At 39.2% G+C, this 12,522-nt stretch overlaps 1 protein-coding gene across 5 annotated transcripts in view; it reads right to left on the minus strand.

Moving 5' to 3' along the window:
* cntnap2a (contactin associated protein 2a) overlaps positions 1–12,522 on the minus strand; it is a 283,391-nt gene that overhangs the window by 154,645 nt on the left and 116,224 nt on the right. For all 5 annotated transcript variants that reach the window (XM_044103978.1, XM_044103977.1, XM_044103979.1 and 2 more), the window contains exon 4: positions 2,171–2,318. In XM_044103978.1, the coding sequence (XP_043959913.1) occupies positions 2,171–2,318 (148 nt within the window). The remainder of the gene's footprint in view (positions 1–2,170; positions 2,319–12,522) is intronic.

The following is a 12,522-nucleotide window of genomic DNA, read 5'->3' on the forward strand; positions in this document are numbered from 1 at the left end:
ATAAACCTGCCAGCTTTGTCATGAAAAGAAAATGATATATAATTTCTTGCAGTTAGGAAATAAAACATTCACATGAAACTTTTGATGGACAAACATTTGCAATGTGAACATTTAGGAACAATCTCTCTATTACATCATTTTTTAAAAATCAGTAAACATTTTAAAATATTTTGTTAAAAATATCACAGCCACTTTTTTAAAAAACACACATCATTTACTGTCAATCCAGTAGTTTTACAGTCGTGGTAAATTTTAAATATGAATTTAAAAAGTACTGGCCATTGCAAGACTGCTTCATGTTGAATAATGGGAAGATATCAAATGGTCCTGTCAATATTTTCATGGTGAAATCTGTACGGCTGAGACTGTGAGAAAACTGACGTAAATTGAAGGGGACAGATATTTTTGTTTTAACGCAAATTGTTCTGCTTGCCTTCAGAAACACATATCTGTCTGACTCGGAGTTTCTGGGTAACGTGTAGCACATCTTGTCATCCTTATCATCACTTACCTGCTTCTTTTTACGCGGGGAGGAAATGAAACAAGGGAATGTAATCAATGATGCCGAGAACCGACTAGAATACAATGCATGCCCTTGTGTTGACACGCACACATTTAGAAACACTCTCAGACATACCCACACACTATATAATCACATCTCCAGAATGAGAGATGTACGTGTGCCACTTATAAAAGTAATTTATGCACAGACTTAATTGAAATTGTTATCAAAATCAATTTGGCGCCCTTTAATAGAATGAGAGCGGAGAGGTTGCAAGAGAGTCAGTTCCCTAGATGACGCGTTTACTCAAAAGCAGGAGTCGGTTGTGACTGTTCTTTTTCTGGTCTAAATATCTGCACTGCAAAACAGGTTTATCAAATATTTATTTCTAAAGGCTTTACCAGGTGTCTATGTTATAGTCTAATGTGAAATACACACCGTAGATATGACTGCAATACATCTGACAAACCATTATAAATCAACTTAACTGGATCCATGAAATGGAACTAAAAATTTGTCTTTGTGTGACAAAGTGCAAGTGTGTTGTAAGAGCGTGTTTAAAAGATATTTCAAAGAACAATTAACTTTAATATAAAGTCCCAGAGAGTAATGGACATAATTTCAGTCCTTAAGTGTAATAAACTCAACCAGTCTAGAAGATATCTGATCAAATTTAGACTGTATAGCTGAAGCACATTTATTCTTAGCAGTGACCTTAAAAGTTATTTATGTAATAAATTAAATAAATGATCGTTCTTTTTGACTAATTTCTTATGTGTATAATTTATACTTATATGTCACAAAGAGCTAAAAGTATCTACTTTATGCAGCTAAAGTCTACAAATCCTAAAATCCCAATAAGCATTGATATGGAAATTAGCACAGATTGCCTGGCAGCATATTGCAGTACGAACATCTGAGAACCTGTTTTGTTCACTTTCACAATTGTCAATATTCTATTTATTCTATTCATGTACAGGAAAAATGTTATCTTTTTGATACAGAGAAGAAATGAGTTAATTCTAGTAATAGGCATGTCCTTTCCACAGTTTTGATTAAAATCTTAAGTCTCTCTAAATTACAACTATTACTATTTCAATGGAGGAAATGGTTGCGACGTGTGTTTAAAAAAGCAAAATCGACAAATAAACAAGAGAAAAACAAGTTGGATCAACAGACTGTTGAATATGGCAGTTCAAGGCTTGGGTCAAAAGTTCTGCACCATGGCCTAAAAAGTTAAAATTTGTGCATTAATATGGGTTCCATGTTGTTTTCTGACAAGTATTCATCCTGATCTCGTCATCAAATGAAAAAAACAAAAAACAAAAGATTTTTCTCTTTAAAAGATGCTGAAAGAAACTCTCTCGAAAGGTGTGCTTGCCTACAAGGTTAGACAAAGTAAGACTGTTGTTTTAAATTTTTGAACATATTTTGAGGTTTATAGGGAAAAGAAGTGACGTAGTTGACTTGAGTAAGATCCTCAGTCTATGTTAAGGACATTAAAATGCAGAAAGCATCAAAATAATCAGAATATCCCATCAAAGGGGAGGAATTATGCCTTTTCCAGCACACCGGGCCATTTATGAGAACAATCGAGTAACTATAGCTTCCAGCTGTTAGAAAATCAATGCCAAACCAATATTTGAGAAGATGTTTGCCTTAACTCACAGTAGGAGCAGCCATACACTTCTATGCGGAGACCAATACGTCCCTCTTCACTCCAGCCTACTGGGATGAGTCTGAGGAAGCGAGCCACAATTCCCTGCTGCAGTTCATGGCGAACTGCACTTTCTGAATTGGAGTTTCCAGAGAATGCCTGAGAAAAAAACAAAACAACAGTGAGGAATTAATATTCAAAGACAAATGCATAAGTGTAAGACTTATATATACATCATCAGCAAAAACAAGCAGTTATAGAATGTGAAACTAGAGTATTTGTGAATAAAATGGGAGTGAACTTATACTGTGCTTTTGCAGTCACACTGGCCGCTTGAAGCCCTTTACACTCAAGTCACGTTTACCCATTCGCAATCACAAAAACATTTATAAATTGATGCCAAGATTGGTAGGCAGCTTAGAGTAAAGTGTCTTGACTTACTTCTTCTGTTCATGGAGGATTAAGTGTTTCACATACGTTAATTTTTTATTCATATATATATATATTTACCTTTTTCTCTATTCAACAACCTCGGGGTCTTATTTTGTTACAATTTATAAATACGCAAGTTTAACAATGTGTTGAAAAACATATTTCGTTTATTCAGTCAGTATTTACTACAGCCAACAAAAGTTAGTCTATCAATAAGATCAAGTAGGAAAACAAAGTAAAACATCTTCAATGAGTTGTAAGAGAGTAAAAGCTGACTATCCTTAAATGGCACTTTTGATCATGTACCAAAAAAAACAAAAAACAAATAATTTCTACAATGCATAAAACTGTATGGTTTATTATAAGACACAGCTAAAAGCTAATAAAAACGCAAGATGAACCCAAGTAAAATATGTCAATGTGCTTCAAAATAAACTGCTGCCAATGCTTTTTTTTCCCACAATTGGAACAGCGGTGACAGGACTAAACCTAATACAAAGAAGACAGACAGTGGAGATGGTAAGCATCTGGCATCACAAGACAGAGACACTAGAACAAGCCCCCAAAGACCAAGCAAGCATATCACTGGTGACACTGAAAGTTTGACAATGATGACAGCTCTTGTTGGAATTGCTGTTTGGTTATGTCAGCCTTTGTAGCTAACAACCACGCAGGGAATTATAAGACCTACGTCTGTCGGCATCTTTTTAATATATTTGCTCTTGTTTATCTTATGAAAGTGTAAAATATTTAACCCTATTTCTCCTACAATATGCCATCCTAGTCTAATGGCCAAGTTCACTCATCAGTAAGTGGTAGTATGGTCTTTTGACTCTCTACCAACAACATAGTTGGAATTATGAAGGTTCAACCTATTTAAGAAGCTTAAGCATCTTTGATCTCACCTTTGCATTGATTGTTTTAGATTTTCAATACAGGCTCATATTTCTTCTTTTTTTCAGGGAGATAGTTTGCCCTATGAACTCTGCAGCACTGTATGTTATCAACTGAGGTGAAGGCAAATGCATAAATAAAATTTTTCTATGTTGGAAAGCCAAATCTGGAACATACATGATGTATTTTTTACCCCTGTATATTATAACAGTTTTTTCAGAACTACTCCAGAATTGCCTCATTACATTATACATAGCATAGTTAGAGTAAATGTAGAAAAAAAAAGGAATGAGTCAATGCTAAATACTGTTGTATTTTGTATTTTTGCATTAGTTCAGATTGCTTCTTCAAGTCAAAAACACTTATTTCTATTGAAGATAAATTTGTCTTTTTTCTTTTTTTCTCTGTTTCTGCAAATTTGGCAATCACAACTAGAAAACCAATTTATAAATGGGATACTTTTGTTCAATAATTTTATGACTCCTCCGATTTTATCTTACCATATCCTTTTCATACTGTATATATATACAACTTTTACATCAACAAGAAAAAGAAAAAAAATTCTGTATTAGGAAACTACCTCAACCATCTCAGTCACATCATCTTTTGCACCTCACCTTTAACACACTCAAAAAAAACAAAAAAAAACAACAACACACAAACAAAACATTGTGCCTCAAAAGGGAAGTGTACAGGACAATGGGTGATGTCACAGTGGCTATGTCCATTTCCTATACAACGCCTATAATTGGGACATGTCCAGGTTGTTTTATATTCATCATAGCTTGACAGCTTGAGTTGCTTTCATCTGTTGTTTCATGCATCGTTGCTGTAAGTGGATTGGATGTCAGATCTCAATGACAGGCTGCTGGAGTGGATCTTCCGACAGCATATTCAATCTTATTTCCTGATTTATATATGACTCTGCTTTATATTTTTGTGGTGTAGTGGTTATAGAGCAATAGCTGAATGTGTCGCAGATTTGATGAAATCCAAGTAAAACGCTCCTACAAACCGGTTTGTCTCACTTTTATTTTTGTGTACAGCGTATGGGAATATTGTTTTTATTAAGATTATAATAATGCTTTTCCTCCCCTTTCCTTTGGTTTGCCTGCTCCATTTCTTCACTCGGACAAAAATACGAAGGGACAACCTCTAACTGTCCAATAATCCACCTCTACACACTCCCTAAGCTATTTTCAACCTCTGTTCCTCCCCTTCCTGTGTGAAATAAACATGCTCACCACAGCCCTGTTCCCTGTGCCATTCATCTACACACATATGCACAGAGCAGCTGGCAAAAACCATTGGGGAGACAAATCATTAATAACATAGTAGGTAACAAGATGAGAGAAATACACCACGCAGCCATGTGCTATTTCAGATAAGAGTTGGCGTGGCCAGGGAAGAGGATGACTGTAGCAGGGGGGAAAAAAAACAGCTCAGACAGTCTGTTTTGACCCGACTCCTCAGTGACCCAGGAATGTACCCCTGAAGATATGCTATCTGCAAAGGAGATGGTCAAGAGTTCACGGTAAGCTTAGAGCCACTGAACATCCACTGTTCCTTGCTTTTATTTTTAATCTTTATTTATCCAGGGAAAGGTTAACTGAAGACACAAACATGGTTTTGCTATCGCCTTCCCTCAAATTTACACAGCTCCACATGAATCATCGCAGAGCCTTTCAGAATACTTTAACTGGAGCTTCAGCTCTCTGCAGGTGCTCACATCCTGGAGATCTGGGTTAAGTGTCTTACTCAGTGGCAGTATTTTTGAAAGAGGCTGCAGAGCTCACTCAGCATGGTGTGAATATCGCAAACTGTGAAAAAAAAAAAGTTACATTTGTTCTGAATGCAGGAAACATGCTGGTCATACCTATTAAGAAAAGGTAAAATAATGATTAAGGTCCATATATTTATAATACCCCTCTTGTTTCTGAAGAAAATAAATACTGCATTCAACCTGAGACGCCCAACAGGCTGTCTGCTCTCTCAGAAGTTGGGCAACATGTTAACAGGCAAGAATATATATATATATATATATATATATATATATATATATATATATATATATATATATATATATATATAAAAAAAAAAAAATTCCCTTCTCACCCACCGCGGGTGGTGATTCTTCTTCCTCTTAGCTCGGGTCCTCTACCAGAGGCCTGGGAGCTTGAGGGTTCTGCGCAGTATCTTGGCTGTGCCTAGGACTGCACATTTCTGGACTGAGATGTCTGATGTTGTTCCTGGGATCTGTTGTAGCCACTGTTCCAGTTTGGGGGTGACTGCCCCGAGGGTCCCGATGACCACAGGCACCACTGTGGTCTTCACCTTCCAGGCCCTCTCCAGTTCCTCCCTTAGGCCCTGGTATTTCTCTAGTTTTTCATGCTCCTTTTTCCTGATGTTGCAGTCACTTGGTATTGCCACATCCACCACAACGGCTTTCCTCTGTTGTTTATCCACCACGACTATGTCTGGTTGGTTCGCCCTCACCATTTTGTCTGTCTGGATCTGGAAGTCCCACAGGATCTTAGCTCGGTCATTCTCCACTACCTTGGGGTGTTTCCCACTTTGATCTTGGGGGTTCCAGTCCATATTCTGCACAGATGTTTCTGTACACTATGCCTGCCACTTGGTTGTGTCGTTCCATGTATTCTTTCCCTGCCAGTATCTTGCACCCTGCTGTTATGTGTTGGACTGTCTCAGGGGCCTCCTTGCACAACCTACACCTTGGGTCTTGTCTGGTGTGGTAGATCTGGGCCTCAATTGCTCTGGTGTTTAGGGCCTGTTCCTGGGCGGCCATGATGAGGGCCTCTGTGCTGTCCTTCAGTCCAGCTTTTTCCAGCCATTGGTAGGACTTTCTGATGTCAGCCACTTGGTTGTTGCCGGTGGTACATCCCATGCAGGGGCTTGTCCTCCCATGATGGTTCCTCCGCACCTCAGGTTCTGTTCCCCATTGTTTGAGACATTCACTGAGCACATTGTCTGTTGAGGCTTTGTCCCTGATGTATCTATGGATCTTGGATGTCTCTGCCTTGGATAGTGGTTCTCACACTCACTAGTCCTCTGCCTCCTTCTTCTTTGCGGTTCGTGTAGAGTCTCAGTGTGCTGGATTTGGGGTGGAACCCTCCGCATTGTTAGTAGTTTCCGGTCTTAACATCTGTGGCCTGTATCTCCTCCTTTGGCCAGCTAATTATTCCTGCAGGGTACCTGATTACTGGTAGGGCATAGCTGTTTATTGCACGGATCTTGTTCTTGCCATTGAGCTGGCTTCTCAGGACTTGTCTTATTCGGAGGTATTTGGTTGTGGCTCTTTTTCTTGTGATCTCATCAAGGTTGCCATTTGCTTGTGATATTCCCAGGTATTTGTAACCTTCCTCTATGTCTGCTATTGTTCCTTCTGGGAGTGAGATCCTTCTGGATGACCTTCCTCTCTTTGTAACCATCCGACCACACTTCTCTAGTCCGAATGACATCCCAATGTCCGTGCTGTATATCCTGGTGGTGTGGATCAGTGAGTCTATGTCTCGCTTCGCTCTTGGCATACAGCTTGATGTCATCCATGTAGAGGAGGTGGCTGATGTTGGCTCCATTCTTGAGTCGGTATCCGTAGCCAGTCTTGTTGATGATTTGGCTGAGGGGGTTCAGGCCTATGCAGAACAGTAGCGGGGACAGCGCATCTCCTTGGTATATGCCACATTTGATGGATACTTGTGCAAGTGGCTTGCAGTTGGCTTCAAGGGTGGTCTTCCACAGCCCCATTGAGTTTGCAATGAAGGTTCTCAAGGTTCTGTTGATGTTGTACATCTCTAAGCATTCGATGATCCAAGTGTGTGGCATTGAGTCATAGGCTTTCTTGTAATCAATCCAAGCCGTGCACAGGTTGGTGTGTCGGGTTTTGCAGTCTCTGGCAACTGTGTGGTCTACAAGGAGTTGGTGTTTGGCTCCTCTGCTATTCACCCCGATGCCCTTCTGTGTCATGCTCATGTATTGATCCATGTGTTTGCTTATCTTAGCCGCTATGATGCCTGACATGAGCTTCCAGGTTGTGGAGAGACAGGTTATTGGTCGGTAGTTAGATGGGACCGGGCCCTTTGTTGGATCCTTCTGGATCAGGATTGTGCGCCCTTCAGTTAACCATTCAGGGTGATTCCCGTTCTGTAGCAGCTGGTTCATTTGGTCTGCCAGTCGCTCATGTAGGGCAGTCAGTTTCTTTAGCCAGTAGCCATGGATCTTGTCTAGCCCTGGTGCTGTCCAGTTCTTCATACCTGAGACTCTTTCTTGGACATCTGCCACAGTGATGGTTACCGGATTTTGCTCAGGGAGTGCTGTGGTCATCTCGTAGATCAGCCACTTTGCATTGCTGTTGTGGGACGCCTCCCTTTCCCATATGCTTTTCCAGTATTGTTCTGTCTCCAGCTTTGGTGGGTCTGATAGTTGGCTCACTTCCCTCCTTGTTGCCTTGATTTTACTCTCTAACCGTCTTTTCCATGGTGGGTATTTGTTATTGTCATTGTTATTCTTATAGCCAAGCAACTCAAGGATCACTGATGCTGCGTTGTAAATCAGCTCGTTGGTTTCTGTTATGGTATTGGTAGGGATTGTTCTCACTGCTGCATTCACATTCTCAATGAGACTTTCTGATGGTATTTCACTCAGCCGTTGTAATTGGCGCCGAGGAGGTCTGTCTGTCATTCCTGCCATGATTCTATTTCTCAGGTCCGTTGCAGCCTCAGCTCTGTTTCCATCATTGTGGCTGCATATTCCCTCTCTGGGCGGGGGCTTGTAGTTAAGCCCCGCCCTCTCTGACATCCAGGTTCCTCCTTTTCGCCGTAGCGTTTGTGTTGTACTTCGTCAATCTCAAGCTGTGATAGTAGCTGCTTATGGATGTTGGAACACTGAGCTACTAGCTGTTTAGCACTTAGTGTGGACTGGGGATGTCGAAGTAACCATTCCTCCCTCAGTCTTTGCATATAGCCCCTCCGATCGGGGCTACTTGAGTAGTAGCATTCCAACAGATCCAAGTTTTCATCTCTTGCCCATTTCCGCTTCGTTGTCCGCCTCGTTGTTCCAGTAGCCCATTTATCATCAAGGTGCTCTGGTTCCCCAGCACCTGACGCAGACCTTGTTTGGCCGGGCGACGTCTGAGCCGGCATGTTTCCTTGCTTCTTTGTGTCTCTCATGTTATGAGGTAGGCTGTAGCTCGAAGGATCTTGCCTAAGGACCCAGACAGGATAGCGCCCTTTTTTCCGGTTTCGACCTGGATTCGACCCCGGGTCGACCGGGTGAAAACCCGCTGACTTATCTATTGCGCTATCCTGCCAGCATATATATATATATATATATATATATATATATATATATATATATATATATATATATATATATATATATATATATATATATATGATAGGAGAACATATGAAATGAGCAAGATGTCTTATTCAGAATATCCTCGTATCGCATGATAAAATTTGAAAAATAAAAAAAAATTAAATAAAATTCATTTAGTATACACATTTTAAATAAAAGATTTCTTCAGCAATGATCTCTATTGTTGGATTGTTTGCAAGCTTATGTTTTACATATGAATCGGTTTGTCTTAAAATTGACTCATTTGGTCTGAGCCAGAATGACTCAACAGTCAACAGATGTAGCCTGGACACCAGGAGAATCTGTAATGTCAAAACTTGATGTCACTGTAAAGTTCATTTTAAGTACATAGGGGGGAAACTGAATACTAACCTTTTTCTAAAGCCTAGGCTGACTATTTGGGAGATGTCTTTTTTTTTTTTAAATCACACATTGCTCTTTGCCTTTGTCAGTTCATGAGAAAGACTGCAAGAGAAAGACAACAAAACAATTTTTTTGTCTCCACCTAAGAGCACCATCCCCAACCCCCATCTCAATTTTTATTTTCTCTATTGTGTTCATCCTGCAATTCTGCACTTATCTCTGCTTGGCTGAATGAACAGCTCAATTCAAATGCATTACTATGCAGAGTGGAGGAAAGAAAGGAAGTCAGGGAAGAGAGGAGGATGGAGATGAAGAAAATGCCTTGCTAAAGTCGGACAAGTCAACCATTTAATTCCCCTAACGTCAAAGTCAAATCATTAAACAGCAAACCACTGAGTAATTGGAAATGTATGTGTCACTGCATGTAGTGCGTATTGGTTTCTGTTTGTGTTGGGGTCAATGTGTTTCTATGCACACTGCAGATTTATTTGATCAAGCACTCAGCTTAATATTTGACAGCAAAGTCAACAAAGTATCAAAAGCAACTTGAAGATTTTGCTCAAGGTAGGTCTGTATAAATGTATAAATCAATTCCAATTCTCCTGTTGTATTGATGTACTTTTAATGATAATGTTAATTAAAGGGATTACCATAACTATAGTTTTTCTAATGAAAACACAGGATGAATCATAGCAGAGCATTTCTGTCAATTGATTAGGGAGACTATGTGATCAATGGAAAACAAAGAGAGGAAATATGAATTGAAAACTAAAATAATGAGGTAAGCTTACAATCGGTCAGTGTCGCAGCTGATTGTTTTCCAGGGCTGCTGTCTCTCAAGAAAACACAACTAAATCACTTTCCTACAGCTTTTCTGCAAATCCCGCTCTCGTCTTCTCTGTCCCACACACACAAGCGTCTCTCACTATATAGACAAAAGACGCACCAACAAATATCTAAACACACACATTCACCTTCATTGTCTAAACACTCATTGGTTCATCGTCAATTCTGCTCCCCACTCGTTTAATTATCCTCCCCGACTGAATGTTTTTCATTTCCTGGATGTGCAACTGTCCTTTCTGTCTGACTCTTTTTATGGCAGGGAGTATCTGGCTGTATGTGAGTGCTATATTTGTGTGTCTCCGTTTTGATGGCCAGGGACAGGGCTGTGGACAGATCTCCAGATACTGAGAAACAACAAGTGAAAGCTGTTTTCTGGCATTTGCTTGCTGCCACTGGACTCTTTGTTAGACTAGCTCAGAGTCAGGCCCATTGGTGTGTGTTTCCTCTGAAAAGGCAGGGGAAATCAGTCTGGGCTGGTCTGTTCTTTTGTTTTTACTGACAAGTGCTTGGGACTAAACAGAAGGGCCATAGAGAAATTCTGTGTTTCAGTGAAAGCCTGGCCATAGTTCTGTTTGTGTGACTCTGTGGCATTTCCTGAGCCAGTAATGCAGGCCAAACTTTAGTAATACTTAATTTAGAACAGGCATATGAAAAGAGGAAATTCTGACTATGTTCTTTTCCAGAAACTATGTGCACCACATTCTGAGAGCTGATTTTCAAAACAGCAAATTATTGCATTTTTATCTACTCTCACCACTTCTCTACAACCAGAAAATTAAAATTTCAGGCAACTGACTCAAGTCCCCATCAGTGGTTCTGAGAGAATCAAAATATATTCATTTTAAAACTGTGTCAGAGACAAACAGGAAGGAATTAACTTACTGTTTTTGTATTCATACTTCTATTGTTGAGTATTACTATTCTTTTTTTAAATATATGTTTAATGGTATTCATTGTATAGCTTCACTATTTTTTAGTTTGTTTTTTGCAGTTAAATAAACAACCTAAAACAACTGCATAGGCCCCTTGATCTAAGAAAAAGGATTTTTCCTCAAAATAAAATATTCTAATTCCTACACCTAAAACCAAATTCAACATTGTTTCAGAGATAAATACAGTACCTATCTTGTTGTTATGATTTGCTGTACAGATGCATATCTGAGAACATATTTCAAAAAAAGTATTATCTTTTAAAGCAGTGTCATAAATCATGAACATTATGGAAAAATACAGCCTTAAATTTATTTTGGGGAGAAAAAAAAAATCTAGTGCACCAAAATAACTTTTTTGAAAGTCACTGGGGACATATTGCTGGTACCCCAGGTAACTCTAATCGTCAGTGCTTTCTACAATCAGTTTTGGCTTGCATAGGAAAGCACTTAAACAACATCTATCATTTACATATGAAACGCCTCAGAAAATATGCCTTCACCAAGAAGGTGTGCTGTGATTCTTTTTTTGAACATGTTTTTCCAAATAAAATTGTCCACATAAAACCATTGCCCACTAATTTGTTCTGTCTTTGACAACTTCAGCATTACACAACAGCTCTGTGATATACAGCACAGACCAAAGGTTTGGACACACCTTGTCCAAAAGGACACACCTTCAAATACAAGGTGTGTCCAAACTTTTGGTCTGTACTGTATGCCCAGATTATTGCATGCCCATGCACAGAAGGATACAGCAAAGTAATCCCGATATGTGTTACCCGGTAGTCTTCTCTGACAGGATTTCACAGTGTTGGAGCATACAGAGAGAGGCATCATTGACAATTCCCCTTTGTGCAATCGCTCCAGATCATCCAGAGTCCTGATTATTATTATTTTTTCTTAATATAGCTAGAAACCTTTTACCTGAGCCACAGATCTTGTTGCCGTAGAATACTTCAGCGTCACATTATTCAAAGACAAACCATAGCAGTTTGTGACTATGATGACAAGATTAACATCGTGATTCTTTTTATTCTGACTTTACTGTTTCACACAAAATATATATTTTAGAGCAATTATAGTTTCTACATAGTTTCTCCTTTTATGAAATATGTAGTTTTGCACTTCAAAGAATATATGGCAGGTTCTAACCTTCTTTTTAATATTTTATATAGAAGAATGTAAGTTATTACATTTCTTTGTTCCCATTATGGTTTATGCCAACTCCGTCTTTCATTAACTGCCCTCAGCTACTAAAAGGGTCGACCAAAGCCTTGGTGACCACAGGAAATGGATTCGTTTCTTTGCTTCACATTATTAGGCGAAAAATTATGGGTAATATTTGCACATTTTATGCCAGTACCTTTTTCATGCACTGCTTTTTACTCTCATTAATTATGGCCAGACATTGGAAAAAGAAGGGAGGAAATAGTGAAAGTGCTAGACTTAAGGTCAAGAAACATTTAATCATCGAACCCTTGTCAGTGTTTTCCGTATAAATTCACACATACATGCACAGA

Source organism: Gambusia affinis, linkage group LG21 (genome assembly GCF_019740435.1).
Source record: "Gambusia affinis linkage group LG21, SWU_Gaff_1.0, whole genome shotgun sequence".
Taxonomy (NCBI): Eukaryota; Metazoa; Chordata; class Actinopteri; order Cyprinodontiformes; family Poeciliidae; genus Gambusia; species Gambusia affinis.